This window comes from Salmo salar, chromosome ssa13, assembly GCF_905237065.1.
Source record: "Salmo salar chromosome ssa13, Ssal_v3.1, whole genome shotgun sequence".
Classification (NCBI taxonomy): Eukaryota; Metazoa; Chordata; class Actinopteri; order Salmoniformes; family Salmonidae; genus Salmo; species Salmo salar.
The window spans coordinates 66,386,260-66,413,437 of NC_059454.1; the positions used below are offsets into that span (position 1 = coordinate 66,386,260).

The 27,178-nt window shown below is 44.5% G+C and overlaps 1 protein-coding gene across 1 annotated transcript in view; it reads right to left on the bottom strand.

The window, feature by feature from the left end:
* Window positions 1–27,178, bottom strand: part of LOC106567591 (F-BAR and double SH3 domains protein 2) — a 61,896-nt gene that overhangs the window by 26,606 nt on the left and 8,112 nt on the right. The window contains exons 2-5 of the mRNA XM_014137091.2: window positions 21,635–21,732; window positions 16,528–16,573; window positions 2,922–2,998; window positions 2,425–2,569 (exon numbers count right to left, since the gene is read on the bottom strand). Coding sequence (XP_013992566.1) covers window positions 2,425–2,569; window positions 2,922–2,998; window positions 16,528–16,573; window positions 21,635–21,732 — 366 coding nt within the window. The remainder of the gene's footprint in view (window positions 1–2,424; window positions 2,570–2,921; window positions 2,999–16,527; window positions 16,574–21,634; window positions 21,733–27,178) is intronic.

Below are 27,178 nucleotides of genomic sequence, written 5' to 3' on the forward strand. Positions count from 1 at the left end.
CAATCCTGACTGGTCTCCCAGTCCCTGCTGCTGAAAAACATCCCCCATCGCAATGCTGCCACCACGCTTCATCGTAGGGATGGTGTCAGGTTTCCTCCAGACGTGAAGCTTGGCATTCAGGTCAAAGAGTTCAATGTTGTTTTCATCAGACCACAGACTCTTGTTTCTCATGGTCAGAGTTCTTTAGGTGCCTTTTCAAATTAACTCAAAATGTATTGGTCACATACACGTGTTTAGCAGATGTTATTGCGGGTGTAGCGGAATGCTTGTGATTCTAGCTCAGACAGTGCAGTAATATCGAACAGTTTCACAACATAACAATAAAAATACACGTTAATCTAAGTAGGGTTGCAAAGGATCAGAAACTTCCCGAGAAATTTCCATAGAAAGTTAAGTCCTGGAATTTTGGGAATTTTGCTTAAATTCATTAAAAAAAAAAGTTAGCTTATAACAGTGAACCTTTTTTGTGGGATACACAAGGCAATTCTAGGTCTTGTGGAATATTTTGGTTAAACTATCCCCAATTCAATGGAATTGCAACCCTCTGCATGCACAGTGCATTCTTCCATCACATGTACAGCGCACTCTTCCATCACATGTCCAGCTGATTCTCAAGATCTTGCACACTAATGAGATGCTATTGAGCCCACACTATTACACTTTCTGAGCCGAGGACTACATGCTTATATCCAATGCATTTAAATGGTATTAATATGAATTCCCATATATTCCCACGGAAAGTTTCCACCTCTGAATATTCCCCAAAATGTGCATTCCTAAATCTAAGTAAGGAATGAATTAAGAATATATATACATATATGTCAGAGCGGCATTGGACTAAGATAGTGGCATAGAATAGAGTATATACATATGAGATGAGTAATGCAAGATACGGAGACATTATTAAAGTGGCTAGTGTTTAATTTCCTTAAAGTGGCCAGTGATTCCTAATCTATGTCTACAGGCAGCAGCCTCTGATGTGTTAGTGATGGCTGTTTAGCAGTCTGATGGCCTTGAGATAGAAGCTGTTTTTCAGTATCTCGGTCCCAGCTTTGATGCACCTGTACTGACCTCGCCTTCTGGATGATAGCGGGGTGAACAGGCAGTGGCTCGGGTGGTTGATGTCCTTGATGATCTTTTTGGCCTTCCTACAGCATCAGGTGCTGTAGGTGTCCAGGAGGGCGAGAAGTTTGCCCCCGGTAATGCGTTGGGCAGATTGCACCACCCTCTGGAGAGCTTTGCGGTTGTGGGCGGTGCAGTTGCCGTACCAGGCGGTGATACAGCCCAACAGGATGCTCTCAATTGTGCATCTGTAAAAGTTTGTGAGGGTTTTAGGTGTTAAGCCACATTTCTTTAGCCTCCTGAGGCCTTTTGGCAAACTCCAAGCAAACTCCAAACTCCAAGTGCCTTTTACTGAAGAGTGGCTTCTGTCTGGCCACTCTACCATAAAAGGCCTGATCGGTGGATTGTTGCAGAGATGGTTGGCCTTCTGGAAGGTTCTCTCATCTCCACAGAGGAACTCTAGAGCTCTGTCAGAGTGTCTGTGGGTTCTTGGTCACCTCCCTGACCAAGGCCCTTCTCCCCTGATTGCTCAGTTTGGCCAGGCAGCCATCTCTAGGAAGAGTCTTAGTGGTTCGAAACTTCTTCCATTTAAGAATGATGGAGGCCACAACGGACAATTGCTTTGACCTCATGGCTTGGTTTTTGCTGTGACATGCACTGTCAACTGTGGGACCTTATATAGACAAGTGTGTGCCTTTCTAAATCATGTTCAATCAAATGATTTTACCACAGATGGACTCCAATCAAGTTGTAGAAACATCTCAAGGAGGATCAATGGAAACAGGATGCACATGAGCTCAATTTTGAATCTCTAGGGAGTTTCTCCTAGCTACCGTGCTTCTATATCTGCATTGCTTGCTGTTTGGGGTTTTAGGCTGGGTTTCTGTATAGCACTTTGTGACATCTGCTGATGTAAAAAGGGCTTCATAAATACATGTGATCATAGCAAAGGATCTGAATACTTATTTAAATAAGGTATCTGTTTAGTTGTAATACATATTCAATAATGTAGAAAACCAGTTTTCGCTTGTCATTATGGAGTTTAGTTTGTAGATTGATGAGGAAAATGTTGGATTTAATCCATTTTAGAATAAGGCTGTAAAAAAAGTAAAAGGGGTTTAATACTTTCCAAAATGCACTGGATACACTGGTTTGTATCCAAAGAACAGCAGACTTCTCCTTAGAAAGCACATAACTGTTTCAGTCGTTTCAACTCACCAGCTGTATAAATGGAGACATGCGTCAAATAATCTAAACCATGTGAGAGAGCAAGAGGGCGAGCGAGATTGAGGATAGAGACGGGGTGGGAGGAATCTAAACTATGGAAAGATCAGCAGTGTTGTGGTGATTTGCCTTCCATACCTTCCTGAGCTGCTGCTCCTTCTGCAGCCTGGCAGTTTTGGCAGGGTCCGACACTTGGTTCCTGTAGTTCTCACAGGCCGTGATTCTGGTTTGGCTCACTTGCACTATGCCCTCCAGGTATGCCTTCCACAACGTGTACATGTTCCTGTGACAACAAACACACAATAGTCAGTGTGAATACTGGTAGTATCCCTGATATTGTTTTGTGTTCTTGGTTGTGACGACACAATACAAGAACTGTTGGTTCAACCAGTTAATCTTTTGAACAAGAACCTTTATTTAAAAGGCAATGACAATTCGGACATGAGAGGACCTGGACTAAATATAGCACAAAATATCAAAGAGTCTAGCAAAAAATACCAAATTATAATATGTAGCTTTCAATAATACACACTGATACTGGTAGTACTATTATGGAAGAACACTTGAGAGAATGAGAGAGACATTTCTGACGCTGCTGAGACAATAATGGTTCACTCTTTGGCTAGAGGTCTTACCCGTGGTCTGTTGGCTCCTCTGATAGGCTGTCTGGCCATTCCCTCTTCAGGTACTGATTGGCCAGCTTGTGTAGAGCCTGGGAGGGAGGAAGAGGATCGATGACCTTTAATCTCTGAACTCCAGACCCACATACTGTGCCCCACTTACTGATCTTACAGTTGAATTCGGAAGTTTACATACACCTTAGCCAAATACATTTAAACTAATTCTTCACAATTCCTGACATTTAATCCTAGTAAAAATTCCCTGTCTTAGGTCAGTTAGGATCACCACTATATTTTAAGAATGGGAAATTTCAGAATAATAGTTGAGAGAATTATTTATTGCAGCTTTTAATTCTTTTATCACATTCCCAGTGGGTTAGAAGTTTACATACACTCAAATAGTATTTGGTAGCATTGCCTTTAAAATTGTTTAACTTGGGTCAAACATTTTGGGTAGCCTTCCACAAGCTTCCCACAATAAGTTGGCTGAATTTTGTCCCATTCCTCCTGACAGAGCTGGTGTAAATGAGTCAGGTTTGTAGGCCTCCTTGATCGCACATGCTTTTTCAGTTCTGCTCACAAATTTTCTGTAGGATTGAGGTCAGGGCTTTGTGATGGCCACTCCAATACCTCGACTTTGGAAGTATGCTTGGGGTCATTGTCCATTTGGAAGACCCATTTGAGACCAAGCTTTAACTTCCTGACTGATGTCTTGAGATGCTGCTTCAATACATCTACATAATTTTCCTCCCTCATGATGCCATCTATTTTGTGAAGTGCACCAGTCCCTCTTGCAGCAAAGCACCCCCACAACATGATGCTGCCACCCCCGTGCTTCAAGGTTGGGATGGTGTTCTTCGGCTTGCAAGTCTCCCCCTTTTTCCTCCAAACATAACGATGGTCATTATGGCCAAACAGTTCTATTTTTGTTTCATCAGACATTTCTCCAAAAAGTACGATCTATGTCCCCATGTGCAGTTGCAAACCATAGTTTGGCTTTTTTATGGCGGTTTTGCAGCAGTGGCTTCTTCCTTGCTGAGCGGCCTTTCAGGTTATGTCGATAAAGGACTCGTTTTACTGTGGATATAGATACTTTTGTACCCGTTTCCTCCAGCATCTTCACAAGGTCCTTTGCTGTTGTTCTGGGATTGATTTGCACTTTTCGCACCAAAGTACGTTCATCTCTAGGAGACAGAACGCGTCTCCTTCCTGAGCGGTATGACGGCTGCGTGGTCCCATGGTGTTTATACTTGCGTACTATTGCGCATACTATTGTTTGTACAGATAATCATGGTACCTTCAGGCATTTGGAAATTGCTGAAATCTGATGTCTTGGTTGATTTCATTTGATTTTCCCCATGATGTCAAGTAAAGAGGAACCGAGTTTGAAGGTTGGCCTTGAAATACATCCACAGGTACACCTCCAATTGACTCAAATTATGTCAATTAGCCTATCAGAAGCTTCTAAAGCCATGACATTTTCTGGAATTTTCCAAGCTGTTTAAATGCACAGTCAACTTAGTGTATGTAAATTTCTGACCCACTGGAATTGTGATACAGTGAATTATAAGTGAAATAATCTATCTGTAAACAATTGTTGGAAAAATTACTTGTGTCATGCACAAAGTAGATGTTAACTATAGTTTTGGCAAGTCAGTTAGGACAAGTAATTTGTGGAGTGGTTGAAAAACAAGTTTTAATGACTCCAACCTAAGTATGTAAACTTCCGACTTCAACTGTACTTACTGAAACGCTCGTTTTTCGCTTTCCATTACAAAACGTTTTGCTATGGTATGCCCTAATGAACACGACACTAAACCGTCATCTGTGTGTAGAGCCCTACGGGCCCTGGTCAAAGTAGTGCAGCACAATATAGGGAAGAGGTTGCCATTTCAGAAGCAGCCATGGACTCATTCACCTGTACTATGTAGAGCTTACTGGTTTTCTGTTCTACCTGATAATTAATTGCACACACACACACACACACACACACACACACACACACACACACACACACACACACACACACACACACACACACACACACACACACACACACACCTTGTCCCAGTTTGAAATCAGTCCCTGATTAGAGATGAACAATGAAAAAATACAGTGCAACTGGCTTCGAGGTCCAGAGTTGAGTTAAACCAGAGCAGCACCGCCGGAAATACCGCGGGCCGGCAGTAAGGTTGAGCCTTGAGGAACTTAAATAGCGTCACAAATTAAACATAGAACATACATGTTTACATTTATTTATTTTTGGACTTTAGCATGCGATAGTTTTGGGGGGGGGGGGGTACCGTTGACAATATATTGTATTGTTTTGACAATATCGCAATATTATTTTCACACTAGTTGGCAGTACCTGCACCAAAACCCCAGTATTTTTCCTTCATAGCTTGTTCTCCATCTTTTTAAAATAGGGAGCAAATTTGTTTCTAGCACTTTTATTTCCATGACTGATCAATCGCAATACATACAGAATCATGAGAATCGCAATACATATCGTAGCGGTGTAACAGTGTTGCTTCAGTCTCTCTCCTCGCCCCTACCTGGGCTCGAACCAGGGACCCTCGAAGCATCGTTACATATTGCTCCACAAAAGCCGCGGCCCTTGCAGAGCAAGGGAAACAACTACTTCGAAGTCTCAGAGCAAGTGACGTCACAGATTGAAACTCTATTAGCGCGCACCCCGCTAACTAGCTAGCCATTTCACACCGGTTACGTCGGCACCTGAGTATCATGATAATGTCGTAAGGTCTCTCAGAAATTCCCAGCCCTAGTATGCGAAGGGGCATTTGTTCGCAAAAACGTGCACACGCACGCAGCCAGGGCTATACAGAGCACATTCTCAGCTGAACAGAAAGACATGTGATCTAAATTGGGACTTAAAGTCCATGCAGGGCGGTCAGACCCATCTAGCCAACTCCTATGGTCATTGCCATACCAGAACTATTTGAGTTGGCTATACAGCGCCAACAGATGGGACCAGGCTAAAGTCAATCCACAAGGGACACACTTTAGGCCCAGTCTCTAAACCCTTTGGACTCTCTGGGTTCTGGTGTCAAAGCCCCAAACGGCAGAATCCACCGCCACAAACCCAGCCATTGTGGGAGTCACAGAGAGTGCAGCCAGCAGGGTGTGAGGGAAGAGGGGATGGCAGGATGGGGTAAGAACAAGGGACAGAGTGTCATTTCATCACTTACTGTGATTTGAATATCAAATCGGGTCATGGCAGCATGCAGGTGTTAAAGAGATGAAAAAGAGAGGGTTAGTGAAGAAGAGGCAGAAGGAGGAGGGGTAGGCTAGAGGAAAAGGAGAGTTTGAGTCCACTGTGACCCACTTTGATTTAACAGTCTAACTCTAGTCTCTAATTTGGCGCCAAAAAACAGAGGATGCCATTTAACCTGCACAGGCCCAATAAAGCCATCTGCTGCTTTTACCAAGGTCCTGTTCATTAGGGCAAACATTTTGAAACATTTTGCAACGGAAAATGAATTAGTATTGTTTGTCTCTTTTCTTCCATTTGATGCCTAATGCACACAACCTAATAGTTCAGAGACCAAAGCAGAAAGCCGAGTGAGAAGAATACTGTTGTATTATCACAACTGTCTGTCATTGAAACATATTGGGAAAGTCCTATTGATTGCATGTACCGCCAATCCTCATAGCTGAACAACTATACAGTGTGTGCTCTTAGTGTAAGGCGAAGGTGCCCTTAGATGCTGATTTTGAGTCAGTTTTTCATTTTCCCGACTAATGGTCAAAGGGACAATCTGCCGTTCAAACAATAACAAAGTGGTCACACCCCACCACTGACTTGGTAAACTGATGGTGCCACTCAAATTCATGGGCAGAGCTATGGATGCAAGGACTGACTATCTGTGAGATCTAATTTACAGTTTTAACCATGTTATGAGCCTATAGTATTGTATTTTTTTTTAAATTACAATGTTTACAAACATTGGAGTAAACACAAGTATGAGGCATTTCTAAGTTCTACACTTTAACAAATCAATGGGTAGTGCCGGAGTCTGGTGTAGCGGACCACAAATTCCCCCTGGCGACGAGGGTTCGAGACCCATCTTGGCCACCCTCTGGCTATGCCCTCATCTCTACATTTCCCACTGTACTGTGAAAAATATATAATATTAATCTTTCAAAATATGTTTTACAAAATAATCAAATGGGTATTTACATTAATATAAAAGTAAAAACAATTATGTAGCAATCACAGAGTGCCACTTTATGGTTAGGATTGGGTGAGGGGAAGCTGATCCTAGGGGAAAATTCCCACCACCAGAGATTTTTATATAACTAACCCAAGATATACCACAGCCTGTCATTTCCAATGGGAGCAAATTAATCATAGCGCAGGCAAGCAGATCCAAGTACGTGCTAGCGGGATGCCATTGGCGCGTTCTAGCATGTAGTGGCATATTTCCGTTAGGGAACGCCTAAGGGAACGCCTACTCTCTCGTATGCAATAACTAAATTCGCCCTTGCGTGCTTAAACAACGCAATTTTTGAAAACTTTGGCAAAGGGTAAAGTCTACAAAACTTAGTGCACTCAGTTCTTAACAGATTTCAGTTTTGGGAAAAAAACTGAATTGAGATTAAATGTTTTGGCGATGACAGGAATCCATCTCGCTCCATCTTCTCCCACTGGGCTTCCTCTCATCACCACCGGATGCCCCTGAGCAAGGCAGTTAACCCACTGTTCCCCATGCGCCGAAGACGTGGATGTCGATGAAGGCAGCCCCCCGCACCTCTGATTCAGAGGGGTTGGGTTAAATGCGGAAGACACATTTCAATTGAATGCATTCAGTTGTACAACTGACTAGGTAACACCCCTTTCCCTTTATACATCCGGTTAAACATCTGCCTCATTGCTCTCTGTGCCAGTGTGTGTGCTCTTTAGGGAAATCAAAACGGCTATAATCGAATTACTTATTATGAAAAAAAAGAAGCCACAAACACGTTCTAGGTAGACGGGGTGTTCGTCAGTTGCCATACCCCATTTGTGTCAAAGTACAATGAGTTGTGTTCTTTTATGGGTCTTTGGGCACCAATGTTGTACTGGAGTGTCAGTTGACTAACTGTCGCAGTCTGTTGTGCAAAGGCACAATTCACGTCAGCCTCCTTTGTCCTCTTTCATCTGTTGGCTGGATGTCGTTTGGGTGGTGGACCATTCTTGATACACATGGGAAACTGTTGAGGGTGAAAAACTCAGCAGCATTGCAGTTCTTGACGCTAGCCTTGGGCGGTATACCGTATACCGGGGTATAAGGAAGATAGCCACAGGACAGTTTTTCAATACCGCCAACACTATTTATTTTAAGTTTTTGAATACTAGTAGTTACTTTTTAAGTAAATACCTGCAGTTAACTTGTGCAATATATTACGATAAAGATGATTGCGTTCATTTCATTTCCCACATTTTTCATTATGAAGCTTACTGGTAGCCCTCATTCGCGTGGTGTTTGCTCACTCACTTGTGCAGCATGCTCCAGGTGATCTAACTACTTATAACTACTGTTAACTGTCTAAAATGTACTAAATGTTCTGCAGTTCTGCATTTTGTTTGCTAATTTAGTAGCTAGTTAGCTATCTAGCTAAGTGGTTAGCTGTTTCTAAAACCAAGCTTCACTTGTTAGCCTAATAGCAGAGAATCCCCTCCTGGATCAAGAGCCTTGCTGTCTAATATTTATTTTTGTGCGTTGTGAGTAGCATTTTTTAGTTACTTTTAAAACTTTGCGCTGGGATGTCTGTCCTGCAAATTGTTTAGGTCAAAGACTGTAAAATGCTCGCAATGTGTTCATTAGCATTTCATTAACATTCTCTATGAGATATTACATGTACTTGTTAGCCTCTGTAATCTGAAGGTTTGCAGTGCTATGTGGGGTATGAAAATAGCATCCCTTCTGTTCAGTGCAAGTATTACCGAATATCCCGGTATGGCACAAGGTCGGCATGAAGGTATGACAATCTGGATACCGCCCAAGCCTACTTAACACACTCAAACCGGTGCGCCTGGCACCTACTACCATACCCTGTTCAAAGGCACTAAAATATTTTGTCTTGCCCATTCACCCTCTGAATGGCACACGTTCTCAATCCATGTCTCAATTGTATCAAGGCTTAAACATCCTTCTTTAACCTGTCTCCTCCCCTTCATCTACACTAGATTTAATTAGTGACATCAATAAGGGATCATAGCTTTCACCTGGATTCACATGGTCAGTCTGTCATGGAAAGAGCAAGTGCTCCTAATGTTTTGTACACTCAGTGTATATTACTGAGTGGGGGACATGTCAAATCAAAATCACACTTTATTCGTCACATTCTTCGTAAACAACAGGTGTGGACTACTTACGGGCCCTTGCAGAAAGAAAAGAGAAATAATAGGAAAGTAAAAGACGTAATATTAAAAAGTAATAGATACAATGAGTAATGACAACTTTGCTATACTTAAAAAAAACATTTTTATTTAGGTAGATATGTACATATAACTAGGAATAAAGTGACAGTAAACCGTAGTAGCACCGTATGTGATGAGTAAAAAAAAGTTATTGCAAAAAAGGGTCAATCGAGATAGTTAACCAAATAGCTACCCAGACTATTTAACAAACTATTTAGCAGTCTTATTGCTTGTGGGGTAGAAGCTGTTCAGGGTCTTGTTGGTTCCAGGCTTGGTGCATTGGTACTGCATGCCGTATAGTCTATGACTTGAGTGGCTAGAGTCTGACCATTTTTAGGGCCCTGCTCTGACACTGGCTGGTATAGCGATCCTGGATGGTAGGGAGCTCGGCCCCAGTGATGTACTGGGCCGTACACACTACCTTCTGCGGGGCCTCGCGGTCAGATGCCAAGCAGTTGCCATACCAAGAGGTGATGCAGCCAGTCAAGATGCTCTCAATGGTGCAGTTATAGAACTGTTTGAGGATCTGGCAATGCCAAATAGTTTCAGCCTCCTGAGGGGGAAGAGGCGTTGTTGTGCCCTCTTCACGACTGTGTTGGTGTGTTTGGACCATGATAGAGTCTTAGTGATGTGGACACCGAGGAACTTGAAGCTCTCGACCTGCTCTACTACAGCCTCGTCAATGTGAAGGGGGGCGTGCTCGGTCCTCAGTTTCCTGTAGTCCACGATCAGCTCCTTTGTCTTGCTGACGCTGAGGGAAAGGTTATTGTCCTGGCACCACACTGCCAGGTCTCTGACCTCTTCCCTTTAGGCGGTTTCATCATCGGTGATCAGGCCTACCACCATTGCGTCATCGGCAAACTTAATGATGGTGTTGGAGTCGTGCAAAGCCACGCAGTCGTGGGTGAATAGGGAGTCCATAAGGGGACTAAGCACGCACCCCTGAGGGGTCCCCATGCTGAGGATCAGCGTGGCAGATGTGTTGTTGCCTCCACTCACCACCTGGGGGCATCCCGTCAGGAAGTCCAGTTGCAGAGGGAGATGTTCAGTACCAGGGTCCTTAGCTTAGTGATGAGCTTGGAGGGCACTATTGTGTTGAACACTGAGCTGTAGTCAATGAACAGCATTCTCACATAGATGTTCCTTTTGTCCAAGCTGGAAAAGGCAGTGTTGAATGCAATAGAGATTGCATCATCTGTGGATCTGTTGGGGCGGTATGCAAATTGGACTGGGTCCAGGGTGTCTGGGATGATGGTCTTGATGTGAGCCATGAGCAGCCTTTCAAAGCATTTCATGGCTACAGATGTGAGTGCTATGGGGCGACAGTCATTTCGACAGGCTACCTTGGTGTTCTTGGGCACGGGGACAATGGTGGTCTTCTTGAAACATGTAGGTGTTAAGACTGTTGGGAGTGTGTGCGTCTGTGGCTGCGCTGCACTTTACAAAGCGGTTTCATAACTGTAATGCTATCTGACAGTTTCTCTGAACTCACCGTGTGTGACCTGAAGCAGGGTCATATTCACTAAGCAACAAAGGGAAGAAAACAGACAAACAGGGATGGACTACCTGGGATCTATTCATTAGTGCACATTGTTGCGAAACATTTTGCAATGAAAAATGTGTTTAGAAAACTTTAAGTAGGTCCCTCCCAGTTCTGTTCTGTTTGCTATCATTTAGTTCCTAGTAAGTACACACACACAGTGACAGGATATCAACAGCAGGGCTGTGTGATGACCTTTAACCTCTATTGGGATGCCAGCACATTGCTGTGATGTCCTGAGTGTCTTGGTAAGAGAGAGAGAGACCTATACAGAGAGACAGAGTGAAGACAGCTAATCTCTGCAAGAGTAGCCTAAGTATATATTCTTCCAGTAAGTTTTGTTGGTATAGTCTGGCTAAGTCAATTCTAGTTAAGTGCTGCCCTTCTACATAGTAGCCTGTTTAATCATTGATTTGAACTACTGAATACTAAGTACTTGTGCCTGCGAAGTGTTGGGAACATTGACTGGTTTCAGATCGCTTTCTGATAATTGCCAGATGATTGTTAGAGAGGGTGTTTTTCTTCACCTCTGCCAGGCAATCATCAATTAGTTATAGTACTTCAGTTGCCCCTATTTTCTCAGAGGTGTCGTTGTCATGCGTCGGCGTTGTCACCCAAAACAAAGATGTTCTGCAGAGTTATTCGAGGAAGGAAAGTGCCAAAGTCTTCAAGGCACTCTCACTTCAGTATCTTGCGTAGTTATTTTCAGATTCTCATTTTTCTCTTTTGGAACTTTGTCAAGTATGTGTGTGATTTCTCTCTCTGTTCGCTCCTCTCAGTATGTTTTACAGACGCTCCCCACCCAGTGGATGCAACCCTTCTAATCTAGTGTACCCTGTGAGCACAACCCATAATTTCCAGACGATGGCTCACCATTCATCGTACTGGGCAATGTCAACCTCCTGGCACCTGACTTCGACTCATTTCTTTCCACCTCTATTTCCTCTCCTTGCCATTTTGAACTCACCCTGACCTCCCAGTCGCCTCCCACTCATAATGCAGGCAATATGCTTGACCTCATCTTTACTAGGGGCCGTTCGCTGACTGATCTCACTGCAACCCCCATCCATGTATCTGATCCCTACTTAGTTTTTTTTCTCTCCACTCCCCTCCAACCTTACCCACTCAGCCCCTACCCAGATGGTCATCTGTCGTCGCAAACTTTGTTCTCTCTCTCCTACTACCCCCCTCTGCTATCCCATAATCTCCTCCTTCCGCTAAATCGTTCTCCCACCTGTCTCCTGACTCTGCCTCTTCGACCCTCCCTTTCCGCCTCTGACTCCCACAGTCCCCTTTCCTCCCAGGCGGCTCAACCCTCCCCTCCTGCTCTGTGGCTGAGTGACTCACTGCTCTGTAGCTGAGTCGTCACAGAACAGGGCAGCAGGCAGCTGAATGACAATTTGGGAAAACGAAACTCCACAAGGACCTAGCATTCCTCCTTTCTACCTTCTCTTCTGTATCCACTTCTAAAGGCACTTCCTATCACTCTAAATTCCAAGCCTCTGCCTCCAATCCCATACAATCTTTTCCACCTTCTCCCTCATTAATTCTCCATCACTTCCCCCACTGCAGACGGCTTTGTCAACCACTTTGAAAAAAAGGTTGACAACATCCGCTCCTCATTCACTCAGCCTACTAAGTCCAATGGTCCTACTCACACAGAACTACCCTACGCCTTGACCTCTTTCTCCAGATGAAATCCTACAACTAGTGATGTCCAGCCACCTGACAACCTGCCCACTGGACCCCATCCCTCTTCCCTTGTCCATACTATATCTGGAGATCTACTCCCATTTCTCACCACCTCATCCCTGACCACTGGCTGCATTCCCTCTGACTTCAAGATTGCCAGTCGCTCCCCATCACAAGAAACCAACACTCGACCCATCTCATGTGAAAAAAAATACAGACCAGTTTCCCTTCCTTCTTTACTTTCCAAAACATTTGAACGTGCCGTCTCTGACCAACTCTCTCGTTATCTCGCTCAAAACGATCTTCTAGATCATAACCAGTCAGGCTTCAATATGGGTCACTTAATGGGGACTGCTCAGCCAAAGTAGACTCTCTCTCCTCTGTTCTCATCATCCTGGATCTATCCACTGCCATCGACAGTGTGAACCATCAGATCCACCTCTCTACCCTCTCAGGGCAGGGCATCTCAGGCTCTGCACACTCCTGGATTGCATCCTGACTGGCACGACGCTCCTACCAGGTGGCTCGGAGAGAATCTGTACCACATGCCCTCACTACTGGTGTCCCCCAGGGCTTGGTTCTAGGCCCTCTTTTCTCTATACACCACGTCACTCGGCTCTGTCATATCCGCTCATGGTCTCTCCTATCATTGCTATGCGGATGACACTTAACTACTTTTCTCATTCCCCCCTTCTGACACCTAAGTGGTGACCCGCATCTCTGCGTGCCTAGCAGATATCTCAGCTTGGATGTCAAGCTCAACCTCGGCAAGACAGAGCTGCTCTTCCTCCTGGGGACGGCCTGCCCACTCACTCCATGACCTCTCCATCACGGTCGACAATTCCACTGGGTCCCCCTCCCAAAGTGCAAGAACCTTGGCGTGATCCTGGACAACACACTGTCGTTCTTTAAAAACATAAAAGCAGTTATTCACTCCTGCAGATTGATGTTCTACAATATCAGTAGAGTACAACTTTTCCTCACACATAAAGCTGCGCAGGTTCTATTCCAGGCACTTGTCATATGGGCTCCCCGCTGTGCCATCAAACCCCTGCAACTTATTCAGAATGTCACAGCCTGTCTGGTGTTCAACCTTCCCAAGTACTCCCATGCTCCTCCGTATACTCCACTGGCTCCAGTTGAAGCTCGCATTGACTACAGGACCATGGTGATTGCCTAAAGAACAGCAAGGGGAACTGCTCCTCCCTACCTTCAGGTTATTCTCAAACCCTACATCCAAACCCGAGTACTCCGCTCTGCCACCTCTGGTCTCTTTGCCGTCCCACCCCTACGGGAGGTCAGCTCCCGCTCAGCCCAGTCAAAGCTCTTCTGTCCTGGCACCCCAATGATGGAACCAGCGTCCGCCTGATGCTAGGACAGCAGAGTCCCTGCCCATCTTCCTGAAAACATCTGAAATACTGCCTCTTCAAAGAGTGTCTTAAATAAGACATCTCTTAACCTGTTGGGGATAGGGGGCAGTATTGACACGGCTGGATAAAAAACGTACCCGATTTAATCTGGTTACTACTCCTGCCCAGTAACTAGAATATGCATATAATTATTGGCTTTGGATAGAAAACACTCCAAAGTTTCTAAAACTGTTTGAATGGTGTCTGAGTATAACAGAACTCAAATGGCAGGTCAAAACCTGAGAGATTCCTTTACATGGTCATCTGTCTGGCCTGTCTGACCATTTATTGTCTTTCTTTGACATCTCATCCCATTACAAAGGATCTCTGCGGTAACGTGACACTTCCCACGGCTCCAATAGGCTCTCAGAGCCCGGGAAAAACCTGAATGTCGTCATTTCAGCCCCAGGCTGAAACACATTATCGCCTTTCTCAAGTGGCCGATCAAGGGACTGTGGGCTTAGGCGCGTGCAGTGGCCGCCCCCGTCTTTGTGTTTTTTCCTCTGTTTGCCGAAAAGGAGATTCCCGGTCGGAATATTATCGCTTTTTTACGAGATAAATTGCATAAAAATTGATTTTAAACAGCGGTTGACATGCTTCGAAGTACGGTAATGGAATATTTAGAATTTTTTTGTCACGAATTGCGCCATGCGCGCGACCCTGATTTACTATTTCGGATAGTGTCTGGGACGCACGAACAAAACACCGCTATTCGGATATAAGGATGGATTATTTTGGACCAAACCAACATTTGTTATTGAAGTAGCAGTCCTGGGAGTGCATTCTGACGAAGACAACAAAAGGTAATCAAACTTTTGTAATAGTAAATCTGATTTTGATGAAGGCTAAACTTGCCGGGTGTCTAAATAGCTAGCCCGTGATGGCTGGGCTATGTACTTAGAATATTGCAAAATGTGCTTTCACCAAAAAGCTATTTTAAAATCGGACATATCGAGTGCATAGAGGAGTTCTGTATCTATAATTCTTAAAATAATTGTTATGCTTTTTGTGAACGTTTATCGTGAGTAATTTAGTAAATTGTTAGTAAATTCCCCGGAAGTTTGCGGGGGGTATGCTAGTTCTGAACGTCACATGCTAATGTAAAAAGCTGTTTTTTGATATAAATATGAACTTGATTGAACAAAACATGCATGTATTGTACAACATAATGTCCTAGGGTTGTCATCTGATGAAGATCAAAGGTTAGTGCTGCATTTAGCTGTCTTCTGGGTTTTTGTGACATTATATGCTAGCTTGAAAAATGGGTGTCTGATTATTTCTGGCTGGGTACTCTGCTGACATAATCTAATGTTTTGCTTTCGTTGTAAAGCCTTTTTGAAATCGGACAGTGTGGTTAGATTAACGAGAGTCTTGTCTTTAAATAGCTGTAAAATAGTCATATGTTTGAGAAATTGAAGTAATAGGATTTTTAAGGTATTTGAAAATCGCGCCACTGGATTACACTGGCTGTTACGTAGGTGGGACGATTACGTCCCGCCTAGCCCATAGAGGTTAATGTGTGTGCATCTATAGCAGCTCACAGGATTGGCTTTAGGGCAGTTAGAGACAGGCGGCACAACACAGCTACTAGCACAATAACGCTATTCATGAATAGACAATGTGGTGATGGGAATTGTTCAGTGTCCTCCTTCAGCAGGCTCACAGTGTGTGCACAAAATACTTGGTTTTCATGTGTGGCACCCTGAATCTTTAGCCGACTAGATAGTGTTGGTTGGAGAGTAGGTGTGAGAAATTGTCTTTGAGGCATTCTGTCTTGGCGGTGACTCTTGATATAAAGAAGAATGTGGTACATATGAATGGCATGCGAGCAGGGTATGAATGAAATCCTCAAAATCCCCCCCCCCACCCCCACAAAAGTGGCTGGGTAGTACCTGGTTGGGGTTACTCCCAAGCCAGGACCCTCTTTTAATCACAGTAATGGTTCACATTCCACACGGGGATGCAACGCCAGAATAGACCAAAGCAGGAGCATAGGGGGATTTTGAAACAGTACATTTATATTCACAGGAAGCTGTGGCCAAAACAACTCCACAATGAGGAAGTGGGCCACACAAAAACACCACAACTGAGACCGAAGACTTTAGAGCTGACACACATAGCATCGAATGAGGATCTAGTGGTCGTCTGATTTAGGGACCACCTGCTGTAGCGTATGACTACCAACATTTTCACGCGATTCTACATGTAAAGTAGGTGCGCACTCGGTTCGCAAATTACGTTCAGGAGGTGCTAAGTACTCTCAGCCAGAAAATGTGTCTGAGCCCTTAGTGGTCCTCTCAGATAGAGGAGTAATCCATCAGACCACAACTGAGCGCTTATCCTCCCAACGACGCCAACCTTAACTATACCCAAACCTCGTATGGTGGCGCAGTTGGTGTCTTTGTGGGTCATTATTGGGAGATTCTTTTTTTGGCGACACAAATGAGAAGACGACAGCAATGCCACAATATAATGTCATCCATATGCAGAAATGAACACGCCTCCAGAGTGATAGAGAGAGCGAACTAAGAATGGCGAGAGAGAGAGAACACTCACCTGGGCATAGTCCCTCTCTACAGCGGCTTTCTTCTGACTGAATGTCCTACAAGGAACAAAGGTAGAACAGAATTATATACACCACATGATAATTAGCTGGGAAAAGAGACTGAATGGACACTACAAGACTATATAAGTTAAGCAAGGCATGGTACATTTAGATTTAAAAGCTAATGACATGCTAGGCATCATAACTACATGACCAAGAGCACGGGGACACCTACTCGTCCAACATCTAAGTTCAATATCATGGGCATTAATATGGAGTTGGTTCCCCCTTTTCTGCTATAACAGCCTCCACTCTTCTGGGAAGGCTTTCCAATAGATGTTGGAACATTGCTGCGGGGACTTGCTTCCATTCATCCACCAGAGCATTAGTGAGGTTGAGCACTGAAGTTGGGCGATTAGGTCTGGCTCTCAGTCGGCGTTCCAATTAATCTCAAAGGTTTTCGATGGCGTAGAGGTCAGGGCTCTGTGCAGGCCAGTCAAGTTCTTCCACACTGATCTTGACAAACCATTTCTGTACGGACCTCGCTTTGTGCACGGGGGCAGTGTCATGCTGAAACAGGAAAGGGCCTTCCCCAAACTGTTGCCACAAAGTGGGCTCCCGAGTGGCGCAGTGGTATAAGGCACTGCATCTCAGTGCTAGAGGTGTCACTACAGACACCCTGGTTCGAATCCAGGCTGTGTCACAACTGGCCGTGATTGGCCCAGCGTCGTCCGGCTTTATCCGGTGTAGGCCGTTATTGTAAATAAGAATTTGTTCTTAACCTCTCTAGGGTAGGGGGCAGTATTTGCACGGCTGGATAAAAAACGTACCCGATTTAATCTGGTTATTACTACTGCCCAGAAACTAGAATATGCATATAATTGTTTGATTTGGATAGAAAACACCCTAAAGTTTCCAAAACTGTTTGAATGGTGTCTGTGAGTATAACAGAACTCATATGGCAGGCAAAAACCTGAGAAGATTCCTTACAGGAAGTGCCCTCTCTGACCATTTCTTGGCCTTCTACACTCTCTTTATTGAAAACTGAGGATCTCTGCTGTAACGTGACACTTCCTACGGCTCCCATAGGCTCTCAGAAGGCGGCAGAACGTTGAATGATGACTTTGCAGGCCATGGCTAAAAAACAGTAGCGCATTTGGTAAGTGGTCGATCAGAAAACAATGAGACTGGCGCGCGCGTGCACGAGAAGAGTCCATTTTAGATTTTTAGTCTTTGAACAAAAACAGGGTTTCCCGGTCGGAATATTATCGCTTTTTTACGAGAAAAATCGAATAAAAATTTATTTTAAACAGCGGTTGACATGCTTCGAAGTACGGTAGTGGAATATTTCGATTTTTTTTTGTCACGATACGCGCCGGCGCGTCACCCTTCGGATAGTGTCTTGAACACACGAACAAAACAGAGGATATTTGAACATAACTATGGATTATTTTGAACCAAACCAACATTTGTTATTGAAGTAGAAGTCCTGGGAGTGCATTCTGACGAAGAACAGCAAAGGTAATCCAATTTTTCTTATAGTAAATCTGAGTTTGGTGAGTGCCAAACTTGGTGGGTGTCAAAATAGCTAGCCCGTGATGGCGAGCTATCTACTCAGAATATTGCAAAATGTGCTTTTACCGAAAATCTATTTTAAAATCGGACATAGCGATTGCATAAAGGAGTTCTGTATCTATAATTCTTAAAATAATTATGTTTTTTGTGAACGTTTATCGTGAGTAATTTAGTAAATTCACCGGAAGTTTGCGGTGGGTATGCTAGTTCTGAACGTCACATGCTAATGTAAAACGCTGGTTTTTGATATAAATATGAACTTGATTGAACAAAACATGCATGTATTGTATAACATAATGTCCTAGGAGTGTCATCTGATGAAGATCAAAGGTTAGTGCTGCATTTAGCTGTGGTTTGGGTTTATGTGACATTATATGCTAGCTTGAAAAATGGGTGTCTGATTATTTCTGGCTGGGTACTCTGCTGACATAATCTAATGTTTTGCTTTTGTTGTAAAGCCTTTTTGAAATCGGACAGTGTAGTTAGATTAACGAGAGTCTTGTCTTTAAATAGCTGTAAAATAGTAATATGTTTGAGAAATTGAAGTAATAGCATTTCTAAGGTATTTGAATATCGCGCCACGGGATTCCACTGGCTGTTGAGTAGGTGGGACGATTTCGTCCCACATACCCTAGAGAGGTTAACTGACTTGCCTTGTTAAATAGAAAATAAAGCACAGAATTGTCTAGAATGTTATTGGCTGATCTAGCATTACTGGAACTAAGTGGCCTAACCATGAAAAACAGCCATCCACCAAACTTTACAGTTGGCACTATGCATTGGGGCAGGTAGCTTACTCCTGGCATCCGCCAAACCCAGATTTGTCTGTTGGACTGCCAGATGGTGAAGCTGCCAGAAAATGCGTTTCCACTGCTTCAGAGTCCAATGGAGTCCAATGGCGGCAAGCTTTACACCACTCCATTGCACATGGTGATCTTAGGCTTGTGTGCGGCTGCTTGGCCATGGAAACCCATTTCATGAAGCTCCTGACGAACAGTCCTTATGCTGACGTTGCTTCAAGAGGCAGTTTGGAACTCGGTAATAAGTGTTGCAACCGATGACAGATGATTTTTACACGCTTCAGCCCTTGGTGGTCCCGTTCTGTGAGCTTGAGTGACCTACCACTTCACGGCTGAGCCATTGTTGCTCCTAGGCATTTCCACTTCACAATAACAGCACTTACAGTTGACCGGGGCATCTCTAACAGGACAGAAATTTTACGAACTGACTTGTTGGAAAGGTGGCATCCTATGACGGTGCCAAGTCGATAGACACTGAGCTCTTCAGCAAGGCCAAGGAGATTGCATGGCTGTGTGCTCAATTTTATACACCTGTCAGCAATGGGTGGCTGAAATAGCCAAATCCACTAATTTGAAGGGGTGTCCACATACTTTTGTATATTTAGTGTATCAATCCGATATCTAATGAATGTGATGGCTTGTTAAATAAATGATAAATTGCGACAAATCGTTTGATTGATCAAAATAGTATAGTGGTGCATATAACTATGCAGTGTAGACGTGCTGTAATATTTTTACTCCATTCTATTTCACTGCTTATCAAGGTCATATTCATTAGGGCATGCAACGGAAAACACTTACAACAGAAAACAAAGATTCAAATGCATTATTGGTTAAAATAGTCCCTCCCTGTTTGTCTGTTTTCTTCCGTTTGATGTCTAATGAATAATCCCCAGGGTCCCTGTTGTGTTATTGTTTGGAGTCTTTACAGTTCCAGGAGTGAGCGGAGTATGGCACAGCTTGTTCTCCCTCACGGGTAAACAGTTGGAGAACCACAGTGTCTACTGGCCTATGTCCTTCCCTCCAATCTCACAACAAAAACAATGAGAATTCTTTCAGTAACTGTACTTATTTTTCCTCCCGTTCCCGGGCCACTAGTCCCTCCTTTTTCCTGGTCTCTCTCCCTATTCCAGGCTCTGTTCTATGCAACTGAATCCAGGACTTCCTGACAGGCAAACCCCAGGTGGTGAGGGTTGACAACAACACCTCTGCCACACTGACCTGCAACACCCAGGGGTGTGTGCTCAGCCCCCTCTTGTAAACCCACGACTGTGTGGCCATGCACGACTCCAACACCATCATTAAGTTTGCCAACAACATGACAGTGGTGGGCCTGATCGCCGACGGCTACGAGACAGCCTACAGGGAGGTGGTTAGAGCCCTGGCAGAGTGGTGCCAGGAAAAGCCTCTCTCTCAACGTCAGCAAAACCAAAGAGCTGATCATAGACTTTAGGAAACAGCGGATGCAGTGGACGGGGCGGCAGTGGAGAGGGTTAAAAGCATCAAGTTCCTCAGCGTGCACATCACAGCAGACCTAAAATGGTCCAATCACACCACCGCCGTTATAGTGTCTCTTCAACCTCAGGTGACTGAAGAAATTCTGCATGTGCCCTCGGGTCCTCAAGTAGTTCTATAGCTGCACAACTGAGAGCATCTTGACCGGCTGGATCACCGCCTGGTACAGAAACTGCACTTCCCTCATCTGGAAGGCTCTACAAAAGGTGGTGCATCACTGGGAACTTCCTGCGAGCTCCCTACCCTCCAGCCTCCTTGATTAGAGGACGAGGGCCACAGTCAGACACCCCAGTTCTAGCCTTCTTTTCTAGCACACGTTCACTTGGCATTTTATAGTAAATTACAGTGTGTTAATATTTGTCTGAGTGCTCCAGTATACAGCAAGGCCAAACTGACACAACATATCCAGCTTCTTCTATGGTGATTTGAAGGTCCTCTTGGCCTGTTTTTCCTTTCCTTCTGCATGGGTCATGTTCATTAGAGAACATTGATTTAAAATTCTGTGCAATGGAAATGACAATACATTTCTTATTGGAGTCCAGGTAGTCCCTCTCTGTTTGGTACCTAATGAACACAACCCTGCCTCCCTATACTATATTACAGCCTGTCCCTATCATTCTCCCTGTGCCATGTTTTTTTATTTTATTCTGGTAACTTTCTCGAAATCCCATTTGCAGGATTCCAAGATTTCCCGATTATTCCATCCTTATTCCGGGAATCTTTGGGAATGTTGCAACTCTTATTTTAACACTGAAATGTATTTTTACCCAACTTCGATTTTCCTCCAAGAGTGACTGGCTGAACATTTCGGGCTTGTTCGATCTCTAGGTATTTTTCTTCTCTCCTTGTTCTCCTCTCTTTCCCCCCCAACAAACTACTTATGGCAGCCAGAACATCTGGAGTGGAGGCCCTCCTTGCTTTTCACTTCCAGCTGTTTAGTGTGGGCGGTGCCACCTCACCCAAGCCAAAGAAAAGAAAGCGAAACCCAAGAGTACCGTTACATTCCAAATAAACCCTTAGCCTCCCTCCCAGGGTACTTCATATCATAGACATGTACAACAATCATAGTGGCTAAACCCCCCCCATGTAGAATTGTCATTGATTATATCTATCCAAGCCTATCAAAACTACGCAAGTGCCTAGGTAGTAGGGGTTGATTTGGAACTGGGGATAGAGACAATTGCCATCCACCGGCTCCCTCCACCCCCAACTTCAACCCTCCCCTTACTTCAGGTCCTCTAGTAGGTCACACTCTGTCTGGTGTTTGATTTGTAGTCTGCTCATCTGCTCAGCATGAGCGTGCTTTAGCTCCTGGGTAACCTTGACCTGAGGGAGAAAAAAAATGTCAGAAGAAATGGACTAGACAACCAAATCCATCTCTGGTATATGGAGAAGAACACCGTCAACTCCTAAAAAGTGCACTGAATGTCATAAGCACAAACACATTCATTTTAACAGTCTCTGTATATGTGCATGTTTCCCAGTTGACGCATTAACAGCGGCAAGTCGTTGAATCGATCAGGGTCATGTTCATTAGGGCACACTGTAGCAAAAACAATTGCAACTGAAAACTTAGCTGGTTGAGAGAATGCCAAGAGTGTGCAAAGCTGTCATCAAGGCAAAGGGTGCCTACTTTAAAGAATCTCAATATAAAATATATTTTGATTTGTTTAACACTTTTTTGTTTACTACATGATTCCATGTGTTATTTCTAGAGGTTGACCAATTAAATCGGCATGGCCGATTAATTAGGGCCGATTTCAAGTTCTCATAAATCGGTAATCAGCATTTTTGGACGGCGATCATAGCCGATCACATTGCATTCCACGTGGAAACTGCGTGGCAGGCTGACCACCTGTCCGCCGGCCACGCCTGACCAGGCTGAACACAAAGGTAAGTTGCTAGCTAGCATTAAACTTATCTTCACATAGTCACTAGTTAACTACAAATAGTTGATGATATTACTAGGTTAACTAGCTTGTCCTGCGTTGCATATAATCAATGCGGTGCCTGTTAATTTATCATCGAATCACAGCCTACTTCGCCAAAAGGGTGATGATTTTATTTATTTCACCTTTATTCAACCAGGTAAGCTAGTTGAGAACAAGTTCTCATTTGCAACTGCGACCTGGCCAAGATAAAGCATAGCAATTCGACACATACAACAGAGTTACACATGGAATAAACAAAACATACAGTCAATAATACAGTAGAACAAAAGAAAATAAAGTCTATATACAGTGAGTGCAAATGAGGTAAGTTAAGGCAATAAATAGGCCATGGTGGCGAAGGAAATACAATATAGCAATTAAAACACTGGAATGGTAGATGTGCAGAAGATGAATGTGCAAGTAGAGATATTGGGGTGCAAAGGAGCAAGATAAATAAATAAATACAGCATGGGGATGAGGTAGGTAGATAGCCCATCTGTAAACAGCCCATCTATGTACAGGTGCAGTGATCTGTGAGCTGCTCTGACAGCTGGTGGGAGATATGAGTCTCCAGCTTCAGAGATTTTTGCAGTTCGTTACAGTCATTGGCAGCAGAGAACTGGAAGGAAAGGCGACCAAAGGAGGAATTGGCTTTGGGGGTGACCAGTGAGATATACCTGCTGGAGCGCGTGCTACGAGTGGGTGCTGCTATGGTGACCAGTGAGCTGAGATAAGGCGGGGCTTTACCTAGCAGAGACTTGTAGATAACCTGTAGCCAGTGGGTTTGGCGACGAGTGTGAAGTGAGGGTCAACCAATGAGAGCGTACAGGTCGCAATGGTGGGTAGTGTATGGGGCTTTGGTGACAAAAACGGATGGCACTGTGATAGACTGCATCCAGTTTGTTGAGTAGAGTGTTGGTGGCTATTTTATAGATGACATCACCGAAGTCGAGGATCGGTAGGATGGTCAGTTTTACGAGGGTATGTTTGGCAGCATGAGTGAAGGATACTTTGATGCGATATAGGAAGCCAATTCTAGATTTAATTTTGGATTGGAGATGCTTAATGTGAGTCTGGAAGGAGAGTTTACAGTCTAACCAGACACCCAGGTATTTGTAGTTGTCCACGTATTCTAAGTCAGAGCTGTCCAGAGTAGTGATGCTGGACGGGCGAGCAGGTGCGGGCAGTGATTGATTGAATAGCATGCATTTAGTTTTACTTGCATTTAAGAGCAGTTGGAGGCCACGGAAGGAGAGTTGTATGGCATTGAAGCTCATCTGGAGGTTAGTTAACACAGTGTCCAAAGAGGGGCCAGAAGTATACAGAATGGTTTCGTCTGCGTAGAGGTGGATCAGAGAATCACCAGCAGCAAGAGCAACATTATTGATGTATACAGAGAAGAGAGTCGGCCCGAGATTTGAACCCTGTGGCACACCCATAGAGACTGCCAGAGGTCTGGACAACAGGCCCTCCAATTTGACACACTGAACTCTATCAGAGAAATAGTTGGTAAACCAGGCGAGGCAATCATTTGAGAAACCAAGGCTGTCGAGTCTGCCGATAAGAATGTGGTGATTGACAGAGTCGAAAGCCTTGGCCAGGTCAATGAATACGGCTGCACAGTAATGTCTCTTATCGATGGCGGTTATGCTGTCGTTTAGGACCTTGAGCGTGGCTGAGGTGCACCCATGACCAGCTCTGAAACCAGATTGTATAGCGGAGAAGGTACGGTGGGATTCGAAATGGTCGGTAATCTGTTTGTTAACTTGGCTTTCGAAGACCTTAGAAAGACAGGGTAGGATAGATAGTGAGGGAAAAAGTATTTGATCCCCTGCTGATTTTGTACATTTGCCCACTGACAAAGAAATGATCAGTCTATAATTTTAATGGTAGGTTTATTTGAACAGTGAGAGACAGAATAACAACAAAAAATCCAGAAAAACACATGTCAAAAATGTTATAAATTGATTTGCATTTTAATGAGGGAAATAAGTATTTGACCTCCTCTCAATCAGAAAGATTTCTGGCTCCCAGGTGTCTGTTATACAGGTAACGAGCTGAGATTAGGAGCACACTCTTAAAGGGAGTGCTCCTAATCTCAGTTTGTTACCTGTATAAAAGACACCTGTCCACAGAAGCAATCAATCAATCAGATTCCAAACTCTCCACCATGGCCAAGACCAAAGATCTCTCCAAGGATGTCAGGGACAAGATTGTAGTTCTACACAAGGCTGGAATGGGCTACAAGACCATCGCCAAGCAGCTTGGTGAGAAGGTGATAACAGTTGGTGTGATTATTCGCAAATGGAAGAAACACAAAAGAAGTGTCAATCTCCCTCGGCCTGGGGCTCCATGCAAGATCTCACCTTGTGGAGTTGCAATGATCATGAGAACGGTGAGGAATCAGCCCAGAACTACACGGGAGGATCTTGTCAATGATCTCAAGGCAGCTGGGACCATAGTCACCAAGAAAACAATTGGTAACACTACGCCGTGAAGGACTGAAATCCTGCAGCGCCCGCAAGGTCCCCCTGCTCAAGAAAGCACATGTACATGCCCGTCTGAAGTTTACCAATGAACATATGAATGATTCAGAGGACAACTGGGTGTTGTGGTCAAATGAGACCAAAATGGAGCTCTTTGGCGTCAACTCAACTCACCGTGTTCGGAGGAGGAGGAATGCTGCCTATGACCCCAAGAACACTATCCCCACCGTCAAACATGGAGCTGGAAACATAATGCTTTGGGGGTGTTTTTCTGCTAAGGGGACAGGACAACTTCACCGCATCAAAGGGACGATGGACGGGGCCATGTACCGTCAAATCTTGGGTGAGAACCTCCTTCCCTCAGCCAGGGCATTGAAAATGGGTTGTGGATGGGTATTCCAGCATGACAATGACCCAAAACGCACGGCCAAGGCAACAAAGGAGTCACTCAAGAAGAAGCACATTAAGGTCCTGGAGTGGCCTAGCCGGTCTCCAGACCTTAATCCTATAGAAAATCTGTGGAGGGAACTGAAGGTTCGAGTTGCAAACGTCAGCCTTGAAACCTTAATGACTTGGAGAAGATCTGCAAAGAGGAGTGGGACAAAATAATTTAGATTACATTTACATTTAAGTCATTTAGCAGACGCTCTTATCCAGAGCGACTTACAAATTGGTGGATTCACCTTATGATATCCAGTGGAACAACCACTCTACAATAGTGAATCTAAATCTTTTAAGGGGGGGGGGGGGTTAGAAGGATTACTTTATCCTATCCTAGGTATTCCTTAAAGAGGTGGGGTTTCAGGTGTCTCCGGAAGGTGGTGATTGACTCCGCTGTCCTGGCGTCGTGAGGGAGCTTGTTCCACCATTGGGGTGCCAGAGCAGCGAACAGTTTTGACTGGGCTGAGCGGGAACTGTGCTTCCTCAGAGGTAGGGAGGCGAGCAGGCCAGAGGTGGATGAACGCAGTGCCCTTGTTTGGGTGTAGGGCCTGATCAGAGCCTGAAGGTATGGAGGTGCCGTTCCCCTCACAGCTCCGTAGGCAAGCACCATGGTCTTGTAGCGGATGCGAGCTTCAACAAGAAGCCAGTGGAGAGAGCGGAGGAGCGGGGTGACGTGAGATAACTTGGGAAGGTTGAACACCAGACGGGCTGCGGTGTTCTGGATGAGTTGTAGGGGTTTAATGGCACAGGCAGGGAGCCCAGCCAACAGCGAGTTGCAGTAATCCAGACGGGAGATGACAAGTGCCTGGATTAGGACCTGCGCCGCTTCCTGTGTGAGGCAGGGTCGTACTCTGCGAATGTTGTAGAGCATGAACCTACAGGATCGGGTCACCTCCTTGATGTTAGTAGAGAACGACAGGGTGTTGTCCAGGGTCACGCCAAGGTTCTTAGCACTCTGGGAGGAGGACACAATGGAGTTGTCAACCGTGATGGCGAAAATCACTCCTGAGATGTGTGCAGACCTGGTGGCCAACTACAAGAAACGTCTGACCTCTGTGATTGCCAACAAGGGTTTTGCCACCAAGTAATGTTTTGCAGAGGGGTCAAATACTTATTTCCCTCATTAAAATGCAAATCAATTTATAACATTGTTGACATGCGTTTTTCTGGATTTTTTTTGTTGTTATTCTGTCTCTCACTGTTCAAATAAACTTACCATTAAATTTATAGACTGATCATTTCTTTGTCAGTGGGCAAACGTACAAAATCAGCAGGGGATCAAATACTTTTTTCCCCTCACTGTATAGGTCTGTTGCAGTTTGGGTCTAGAATGTCACCCCCTTTGAAGAGGGGGATGACCACGGCAGCTTTCCAATCTATGGGAATTGCAGACGATATGAAAGAGAGGTTGAACAGGCTCGTAATAGGGGTGGCAACAATTTCGGGCAGATAATTTTAGAAAGAGAGGGTCCAGATTGTCTAGCCCAGCTGATCTGTATGGGTCCAGATTTTGCAGCTCTTTCAGAACATCAGCTATCTGGATTTGGGTGAAGGAGAAATGGTGGGGGCTTTGGCGGGTTGCTGTGGAGGGTGCCGGGCAGTTGACCGGGATAGGGGTAGCCAGGTGGAAAGCATGGCCAGCCGTAGAGAAATGCTTATTGAAATTCTCAATTATAGTGGATTTATCGGTGGTAACAGTGTTTCCTAGCCTCAGAGCAGTGGGCAGCTGGGAGAAGGTGCTCTTATTCTCCATGGACTTTACAGTGTCCCAGAACTTTTTTGAGTTTGTACTACAGGGTGCAAATTTCTGTTTGAAAAAGCTAGACTTAGCTCTTCTAACTACCTGTGTATATTTGTTCCTAACTTACCTGAAAAGTTGCATATCACGGGGTCTATTCGATGCTAATGCAGAAC